Genomic DNA, 10139 nt, shown 5'->3' with positions numbered 1-10139 from the left:
AGTGAACGCTCAGTTTAGCAGGGGCGGCTGCGCCTCTGCCGGCCCCTCTGAATTCAGAGGACAGCTGTCGCTCCATTTGTTCTGCAGCCCTGGCTCCCGGCCGGCAGGGAATAGGCTTTCAATGGCCCGCCCAGCAGGCACCTCCCCAGGGAGGCCGGCCCTTCCTTCCTCGGCTTCCTCCATCTTCTCCCCATCCCAGAAGGGCCTCCTGCCCCAGCGCCAGCTCCAGCCCAGCCTCCTGTCCAGGGAGAGATGGGGCTGAAATGCCTGGGTACCCCGTGGTGACTGGACACTCCCAGGGGCTGCCCAGGCCTTCTCCACGTGGCCACGCCAGGAGGGCCAGGCAGCTGCTCTTCCCCAGAGAAGTGGCGGGCGGTACCCGGCGATGGAAGCAGCAGGACGAGGCCGGGTGGCAACTCAGCCCTCTGAGGTAGAGACGCTGCGTGGTGCCCAGCGAGTGGTGCTTTTTGCTCTGGAGATGTGCGTGGGGCCCTGTTCCTGGTTCTCCCTGCCATTCCCTTGATGCCGTCTAAGTGGTCACGCTAATGTCGCTAAGGGGGGAAAGGGACCAGCCCTGGGGGGGAATGCCCGGCTTACCTTGGCCAGATGCTGGGCCTCCTGCTGGGCAGGCCACGGATGGAAAGGCTGCGGGTGGGCGTGGGCACAGCCGATCTTTATTCTGCACACGGGATGGAGATGCTCCCATGGGGAGGTTGGCGGTTGGTCGTCCTCGTGGAAAAGGGAAAGTGAAACAGACCTCGGCGCGTGGAAGAAAGGTGCTTTTAGAAGCAGGGAGAGGCTGGGGACCCTGCAGGTGAAGAACTCTGTGGTCACCGTGCACAGGTGGTTTCTTGTCGGATGACGGAGGCCATGATGTTTGAGGTGCAACAATGTGGCATTGCTGAACGCCTGCTGGGGGCTGTTCTCCGGCCACTCTTGTTCCAAACTCGGGAGTCAAGTCCGCCCCAGAGCCAAGGCAAGAGTGACATGCATTTTTCTCTTCCAAGTGCAAGGCAGGCAGCCTCTGGAAAGGCCGCCGAGCCATGAGTGGTGAAGCTCCTTGGCTCAAAAACACCCCTGAGTAAACCAGACTCTGAAGAAGGGTCCTGTGTTCTCCTTACCCTGAAGAAGGGCTCTGGATCTCTCTGTTTGTTCTACAAGTGTTACAAGAATTCGTGGGTTACGATTCCACCGGCTTATTTCATGGAGCGCTGCGTGGTCCAAGAAGAAGCAAGGACGTTTTGTGCTGGTCAGACGGTGTGTTCTGAGGGCATGCTCACATTTTAAAATGGAAAAATGTATTTGTCAAAATGACAAATGTTCTGGTGTCTGTGGGTGTGCTGCCCGCTGTTCATTTCTCAGCCTGGGAAGCCTGGGCTGGGGAGAGGCTCCGGCTGGAACCGTCCAGGTGCTTCCCTGGCCCTCCCCAGGGATTCTCGCAGGCCACTTCTGGAACAAACTTTACCCTCGAAAGAGCTGGCTAATTTGAGTTATGTATTCCTCCCCTACGAGGACCAGGGCTTGATCACCCCCAACACCCTGAGAGGGAAATGCCCAGACCAGACGCAGGGCGAGAGACCCCTGGGGCCCTCACATCACATGGGCCGTGACACCCGTCCTGCCTGCTGGGAAGGCCCATGGCAGGAGAGACCCCGAGACCTCCTTCTCCATCCCATTGCCACGTGGAGGAAGGGCCCTGGCTCTCGAGAGGCCACTCGAGGCACCTGGAGACCCCCAGTTCCCACTGCCCTCAGCCTACTGATGAGGCCATGCTGGTTGAGGGAGGCCCAACCCCTCCTTTGGCCCCCATGACCCCCAGCCCCCCACCATGGGACCCCTGGGCACAGGGCTAGCTCAGGTGTGCTGCTGGGCTGGAGTGGGGAGTGAGAGGGTGGATGGGCGGGGCAGCCAGGGAAACCCCTGGGAAGGGGGTGCTCACAGATACCCAGAAGGTGTGGAGCCTGCGCCCGAGGGGGACCCCACGCCTCCCTTCTAGGACAGCTCCCGTGTCGCTCCACTGCTTGCTTTGTGGCTCAGCCTTGCCTGTCTCAAAGCCTCATCTGTCATGCTCTGAATCATCACATTAAGTGGGTGATTCACGCCTCACTTCTGAGTGTCATCAGGGGCTCCCTCCCTGTCAAACCCCAGCCTCCGAACTGCACCCTTTCCCCCTCCCTCCCTCCCACGTCTCTGCTCCCCTAGAGCAGGATTTCTCCAAGCAGCTATAACGTTCTCTGTCACCTCCATTCTCCCCCTAGGGTGCTGCATGCCCCACTGCAGGGGAGCACCGTCTGCATGGCCACAGTGAGGAGTGCTCCTAGGAGTGGGGCACTGCAGAGTCCCACCGCACCCCTCCAGCTGGACTCAGGTCCCCTCACACGCACGGGCCTGCTCTTGACACCAAACCCAGGTCCCTCCCTGTCCTGCAGCCAGAGCAGCTTGCACATGGGAGCAGTCATACCCTCCGGGCTTCTGTGATACCTCACCCCTCTCCTCCTCACTCCCTGGTCCCCTGACCTCTCACCCTTGGAGGGCTCCTGGCTCAGCACAGACACCTTCAGTGACCTCATGAGCCCCAGGGTTGAAACTCCATCTGCACCAAACCTTCCACATCTTTGCAGAGATGGGACCTCTCTGAGCTCCAGGTTCCCAGTGCCCACTCCCCCACTACCTTCCCTGGGATGTGCAACCATGTGTTTATGGTTTCCTTTGCTGTGCAAAAGCTTTTAAGTTTCATTAGGTCCCATTTGTTTATTTTTGTTTTTATTTCCATTTCTCTAGGAGGTGGGTCAAAAAGGATCTTGCTGTGATTTATGTCACAGAGTGTTCTGCCTATGTTTTCCTCTAAGAGTTTGATAGTGTCTGGCCTTACATTTAGGTCTTTAATCCATTTTGAGTTTATTTTTGTGTATGGTGTTAGGGAGTGTTCTAATTTCACTCTTTTACATGTAGCTGTCCAGTTTTCCCAGCACCACTTATTGAAGAGGCTGTCCTTTCTCCACTGTATATTCTTGCCTCCTTTATCAAAGATAAGGTGACCATATGTGCGTGGGTTTATCTCTGGGCTTACTATCCTGTTCCATTGCTCTATATTTCTGTTTTTGTGCCAGTAACATACTGTCTTCATTACTGTAGCTTTGTAGTATAGTCTGAAGTCAGGGAGCCTGATTCCTCCAGCTCTGTTTTTCTTTCTCAAGATTAAATGCACAAATCTTAACTGTACATTTCATGATTTTTGACAAAAGCATACACTTGTGTGACCCAAGCCCCTATTAAGATATAGAACATTATCATCACCCCCAAAAGTTTCTTCATGTCCTTTTCCAGCCAACCCTTGCCCCCCACGCACACCCTGAGGCAGCCACCATCCTGACTTTTTTCCACCACTGGCTAGTTTTTCTGCTGTAGAGCTTGATATAAATGGAGCAGGAGCTCTTCTGCGTAAGGCTTCTTTCACTCAGAGTCATGTGTGGAGATTCATCCACGTTGGTGTCAGTGTTTTGTCCGTCCTTGCTTAGACCCCGGCCCTGCACTCTGGCCCTACCCTCTCCCTTATTCCCCATGCCCCGCCCTCCCGCTCTCCAGACCACCTTCTTTCTGACCTCAGGGCAGCAAAAAACAAAAGCAAAAACAAACAAAAAAAACAGCACTTGCTGTTTTTTCCGCCAACTCTTTTCCTCATTCAAGCGTCACCTCCACTTGCCCCTCCACTCTAAAGCAGCCCCGCACACTGCCTTTCCTTTGCAGCACTTGTCCCTGTCTAAAATCATGTTTGTTTACAGTCTCTCCCCACCCCCAGCTAAACTCAGTGAGAGCTTGGCCCAGGTCCTCTTGTTCACAGCTGTACCCCTGGTGCTGATATACCATGAATAGTCTTGAATGAAGGGGTGATGAGTGAGTGAACATCTGAATAACCACTGCCAGGCAACTGCCTGCTCTTTCTTGCGAATCTGACCTGTAGGTGCACTGTAGGAGGCTGGCCCATGACTCCTGGAGGCTCCACGTCTCCAGTGGGGCTGAACGGTGCCACAGTCGTCACCCAGCTCGTGCTGAGTTTGCCCCTGGCACAGGGAAGAGGCACTCTGGACGATGCGTGAGCAGCAGAGGGCTCTGGTTTGGCCACAGGCAGATAGCCTCCTGCTCAGCAACAGTACAAAGGGAGGCTGGAAGGCTGGAGGGCAGGCATGGGATCCCATACATGTAGGGAGCAGGTCCCTTTGGTGTTTTGCCATCTACTTTTCATCCCCTTTGGTTCCCACAGGACCCCAGTATTCGCTTAAGCATCCAGTCCATTTCTGGTGCACAGCCCCCAGCACACTTGCTTCTCTGTGTTCGCAGTTATGGAAAGCATTTGTCTCTCAACAGGCAGACGACCCAAGAAATCATCCACGTTTTACACTTAACCATCAAATTACAGTGAATCAGCTAAGACACGTTCGCAAAAAGAACAACTGCAAACCACACTAGTTTCAAGATATCAGCTACTTAGGAACAGGTGCCTTTTCCAAGCTTATTCTGCAGATATAAGGCTGCACGGTAGTATCGATTTGTCTTTCTGAATTCCCCTGTTTATTCATACGTTGCTATTTTGCATGGCCATTTCTAGATAGTCTTTGTTGCCAAGAAGTAATGCGCGACGTTCAGTTGGGTTAATAGACCAGGCTGCTCAGTTCTGCCCGCCCACCCCCCCCCACGCCCCCCGACGGTGTCATTTGGGCCTCCCCCCCCCCCGGCCCCCCGACGGTGTCATTTGGGCCGTCTCCAATTATGAGCTACACTCCACAGCCCCGCTAGAAATATCTGCCTTTAGGCAGAGTGAGGTTTTTGTTTCGTTTGTTTAATACTTTTCTCAGAATAGATTCCCTAAATGGTTTTATATCGCCAGGTCACTTTAATGGCTCTTCAGCTTACCAATAGCGAGCGCTTCATCATAGGCAGGAGGAGTAGTACCTGGCCCTCCTCCCCAACTTCGGCGTTTGGTCTGTCTTTACAAAGTACCTTCTGCTGGGTTAGGGGGCTGCTCACAGACTTGGATGAGATGGTAATTTCCTAGGGAGGGCACTAGGTAATCTCCTGGCCTGGCATCTAACTATGCAGAACCTGGCTCCTGACTCCGAGGGGCGCCCCTCGACCTTGACCTCCCTGGAGGCGAGACTGCGTGGACTGGGAGTCCCCAGTGCCCCGGGAGGGAGTCGGTGCCCAGAAACATCCGTCTGCGGAATTAAAGCGCGAACGTGACCCCCTTTCCTGCCCGGGGCCGCAGCGGGCACTCCGGGCTTGGGGGCCAGCGGGGAGGGAGGTGGTCTCAGCAGCGCCGCTCTCTCCACCGTCCTCCCACCCCCTGCGTGTGTTCGCGTTCCAGGGCGGCCCGGGACAGCGGAGGGGGAGCGCCGGGTGGGGCGCCCCGGCGGGGCGAGGGGGCTCGTTCGCGTTTATTATAACTTCCCTCCCTTTTAAAGGAAAGCTATGCCCGGAATCCGGGAGGTGGCGGGCGAAGCCGGCGGGGAGGACGTGACCCGCGACCGCCGCAGGCCGAGCTCGCGTGTCCCCCGAGACAAGGCGGCGCGGGTGGCGCGGCGCCCCCCCTCCCAGCGCTCCAGCGTTGGGCTCCCAGCGCCTCGCCCGCCCCCGCCCACACCTCGTGGGCGGGGCGTCTCCACCCCCGCCCAGCTCTCCGGCCGCGGCCCCCACCTCTCGCTCGGGTGGCTGGGCCGGGCCGGGCTGGGCTGGGCTGGGCGGCGGGCGGAGCGGCTCCCGGCCTTTTTTGGGCGTCTCCTCGCTCCGCGCGGACCTGCGGGAGGGCGCTCGGCGGGCGGCGGCGGCGGCGGCGGAGGCTCTGGGGGTCCCGAGGCGGTCCCGGTTCGGCGCGCTCGGCCACCATGACGGGAAGGTAACTGCCCCCGGGCGGAGGGCGCCGCTGGCCAGGGAGAGGGGCTGCGCGACAGGACCCCCCGCACGCCCGGAGCCCTTCCCGCGCGCCGGCCTCGCGCGTCCCCTCCACCTCGGCCGCTCCCGGGCGGCAGCGCCGCTCAGGTCAGCGGCCCCTGCCCCGCGCGTCCCGCCCTCCCGCCGGCCCCTGGCAGCGACAGGTGAAGGGCCTGTTCCGTCCCCCGAACCGCCTGCCCGCACGACGGGGCCGTGAGCCCCGCCCCCTCCGGAGAACCGGGGCTCAGGGCTCAGAGGGGCGGGGACTTGCTCAAGGTCACAAGCAACTAAAGGGCAAGGCGTCAAAACCCAGGCTGTCGGCTTCTACCAGCTTCCCTGTGTGATCCTGTGAGGCCTCAGCTCTGGAGCCTTCTGTAAGCCAGGAATGGGAAAAATGGTAAAAGGTCTGTCTGGGGGCCTGGCCAGAGCTGCCCGCAAACATAGGCTGCGCGGGGATAGGCTGGGGGCAGGAAACTCCTCCAGGCCTGGCCCAGGTTCTGCTCTCATACCCCTTGTGGCCATTGCACAGATGGGGTGACTGAGGCCACAGAGCCCGAGTGACTCACCAGGCCAGTCACATGTCCACCAGTTCCCAGCCAGTGTTGGCCTCTGCGGCCCTTTCTGGAACATGGCTGGGTACAAGTGCGTGACTCACGGCTGCGTGGGAGGGGCTGGTCTCTGAGGTCCGGGCGCCCCCTTCCAGCCAATCCCTGGGAGGAGGATGCTCTTCTTCACCACCCCTTGACTTCGGCGGAAGGGTGGAGGGCACCCTGTGGCTTTGCTGGGGAAAGGGGCTTGGAGAGGCAGTGCTCAGGAGTGGGGAGCGGCCACTCGGGACAGGGTGGTGGACCCAAACCTAGGCGATGTGCAGGGCGGTCGCCCAGCCTGCAGGGGCACATTGATCGCTATTAAGGCTGTGGCCCCGAGTCTTAGGGCAGCCCCAGGAACCAGCACGGATCCTGTCATCTGGGGAGTCCTGTGCTTCATATGCGATTTGCTGCCCCCTTCCCAGACCTCCTGTCCCGACCCAAGTCTGTGGACAATGCCAGCTTCCAGCGCTCACCCCTCCTAGTGCGCTCGTGTCCTCCGGTCCCTCGCAGGGCGCCCCTGTGGCTGCCTCGCTCCACACCCTCAGAGCTTCCGGGGAAAAGAAGGGAGAGCGAAGGACAGGGACGGAATCAGGAGCAGCGACAGATGGGTGGTGGGGTGGGGGTGGGATGCGTGGCAGGTGGTTCTCCAGGCGCAGAAGAGATCGTAGGGCAGAGCCGCAGGGTGCCAGCTTCTGTAGCAGCTTCTGCCCAGATTCCCCGGGTGGGCGTTGAGGCAGAAACCCTGACGCACCTCTGTTCCCTCAGCAGGAGTCCTCTCAACCCTGAGTCCCGGGGGTCTTCCAGGGAGAGGGGGCCGTCGGGTCAGCCAGACGCAGCCCGGCAGGAGAAGCTGGGAAGGCAGGCGGGGGGTGGGGTTGGGGGAGCAGAGGCCAGCCTGCCCCAGCTGCTGCCTGGCTCCAGCGGGCTCCCTGAGCCTGAAAGATGCTGGTCGTCAAGTGACACAGGGACCAGAGTGAGCCTTGGAAAACACTGAGTCGGGTTTTTCCTTGTGAAAGTAAAACTGCTCATCTTAGAGAGTTTGGAAAAACCCAGAAACAAAAAAGGTAACAGAAACATTAGAAGAAAGAAAGGAAACACCAGCAGTTCCACTCCTCAGAAGTGCCCTCAGGAACATTTTGGTGGCTTTCTTCTTTTCTTGTGGTGTATTCTCGTGCTCATTTGTTTTTCACAAGCTGTGAGTGGTCTGTGAGCACAGTGTTCCACCCTCCTTTGAAGTTTGCCTGCCACATGCGGCGTCCATGCCAGGGCTGGCTAGCCTCCCCTCCCCACACAGGCATAGGGGCCAGGCTGGCAGAGCAATGGACATTCAATCTTTGGGGTGGGCGAGGTTTTTCCTGTCCCAGAAGCTGTGAAGTTTCATTTTCATGCCACCGTGCCCTCCACACGTCCACTGCCCCCACGAGATGCCAGGGCAGTTCTCACACCTGGATGCTGGTTCTCCACACATCATCCCTTGCTGGCCAGACCAGGCTGACCTTTGGAAATGACCCTGTCCTTGTACACCTCATGCACCTTCTGGGGCTGTCCCTGCCAACGGCGTAAAGTCCCAGCCCTCCGTGGGACTGCAGCAGATGAGACCAGAGGGAGGGCAGTGGGGAGCCACTGAAGTGACCTGGGGTTACATGCATGACCAGGCATGTCACCCATGCCTGGGGCTGCTGAGGAAGAGAAGGGGAAGGAGACTGGCCAGGAGGCAAGAAACGGGAGAGCCTCTGCTTGGCAGCCATGGGGCTGGAGAAGAATAGACGGACTCAGGGGACCTGGGGGGTGGAGTCTGGACCCAGGACGGATCCAGGAAGAGGATGCCCGGTTTGTGGTGGCAGGTGTGGGAGTGGACACAGAGCTAGTTTGGGCCATGAAGCATTCGAAGAGCTGTGGTGAGTCTAGGGGCAAACCCTGAGACTGGACATGAGGGCCTGCAGCCCAGGAGAGGGCTGAGCTAGGGCGGAAGAGTGAATGAGGCCTGGAACGTGGGCGTGGTTGCCTAGGGAGCAGCTGTGCTGTGGGAAGAGGCTCAGCCCCAGCTGCAGCCCTGGGGACTCCGGACCTTAAAAACACCGCATCTTTGTTCCAGCTGAAGGGGCCTTTGGCGTCACCGGTTTTCAAGCCCGAGTGGGTTATGTCCCCTACCCAGGGACCTGGCCTGGCAGCAGCTGTCTTCCAGAGGGAGCCTGGGACCTGGTGCTCGCAGCAGTGTGACTCAGTGGCTTGGCCTACCCACCAAGTCCCACCCACCGCATGACCGGCATCCGCAGAGGCTGCCAGATGGCAGCTGGGTCCCACGCTCGGTGCGGTGCAGAGTGGGGCTGCTAGAGCCCTCTCCTCACACCTACCAGCCTCCCCCGACCCCGATGTGCTCCCAGCTGCTCCCCACCCTCCTCAGGAATACGGCCAGTGACCCCCTCAGCAGAGGAACCTGCCGAGGTGCAGCTAGGGTGGCAGCCAGAGCCCTCAGGACAGCACATGGGGCTGTGATGGAGTCAAGGGTTTAAGCCCAGTGGGAAGCAGGTGACACGGGATGTGCAGCTGAGGCCTGAGCCCCAGGCTGGGCCCCGCCCATGGCCCCTCACCACCTCCCTTTTCCTCTGCTTCTAGTGTAGACTCCCCTCTCTGGCTGGCCTGACCTGTAGTGTGTGCCCAGTTCCGTGCTATAACAACACCTCTACCTGGGCTCACTTCAAGCTACCCACGTGATGTGAAGCAGTTCACGGAATTCCTGAAAACTGAGCAGTCAGCAGTGTGATCTGGCCCAGGGTGGCCCGGGCACACCGCTGTGGAGAGGCACCAGGCGTTCCCTGCACAGCGGCTGGCCCGCCTCTCCGGCGACACTGCTGCTCCCCGCTCCCACCTACCACACGCAGATTCTCACTTAAACCCTCCTGGGGGCTTCATTTCTAGGTGGGGAGCGGGGCAGAGGGAGGTCCCTGAACTGTGCTCCTTGCTCTGTTTATTCCGATCTTCTGAATTTCTGATGATGTCTACTCGAATTTCCCGTGAGGCAAGAAGGTTGGAATACACCACTCATCATCTCAGGCAAAGGATCTGGGCGAGTCGTCTTCGGCCCCCCAGTGAGGTTGACTCTGGCGGAGACGCTGTTTGTGGTGGTGTCGCTGGCTCCCCTGGGGGTGGCACTAACCACCCAGCCGGAGAGGCAGCGCCATCTCATGCCTTGCTGGCGGCTGCCCTGGCCCTTGTCTCTGCCCTAGTAAGTGACATAGTTGCATTCATCGCTACATGTGTGCTGCTTAAACATTTGAGATAGGAATCCCATGCCATGAAATTCACTGTTTCAGAGTGTACAGGTCAGGGGCTTTTAGTACATTCACCACGTTATGCAACCATCACTACTAATCTAGAACATTTTCATCACTCCCAAAAGAAACCGATTTGCAGTCAATTTCCCCCCCCCCCCCCCCCCAGCCCTTGGCAATTCCTAGTCTGCTTTCCGTCTCTACAGATTTGCCTGTTCTGGACGTTTCATATAGATGGAACCGTACATTAAGTCACTTTTTTTTTTTTTTGCCTGGCTTCTTTCATTTAGCATCATGTTTTCAAGGTTCATTTATGTTGTCATATGAATCAGTACTTTGTTCCATTTTTTAG

At 58.5% G+C, this 10139-nt stretch overlaps 1 protein-coding gene across 4 annotated transcripts in view; it reads left to right on the top strand.

Moving 5' to 3' along the window:
• Positions 1-5675: 5675 nt before the first annotated feature.
• LIMS2 (LIM zinc finger domain containing 2) overlaps positions 5676-10139 on the top strand; it is a gene marked incomplete at its 5' end in the record, with an annotated part of 35403 nt that continues 30939 nt past the window's right edge. The window contains one exon of one of the 4 annotated variants that reach the window (XM_082657786.1): positions 5676-5890. In XM_082657786.1, the coding sequence (XP_082513912.1) occupies positions 5880-5890 (11 nt within the window). Of the gene's footprint in view, positions 5891-5970; positions 6034-6304; positions 6330-10139 lie in introns of those variants that run through there. The other 3 variants (XM_082657788.1, XM_082657790.1, XM_082657789.1) reach the window with 3 other exon arrangements.

Source organism: Grampus griseus (genome assembly GCF_964374135.1).
Source record: "Grampus griseus genome assembly, chromosome: 7".
In the NCBI taxonomy this organism is placed as follows: Eukaryota; Metazoa; Chordata; class Mammalia; order Artiodactyla; family Delphinidae; genus Grampus; species Grampus griseus.
The sequence above is the reverse complement of the archived record's forward strand: the minus strand, read 5'-3'. Positions and strand labels throughout refer to the sequence as shown.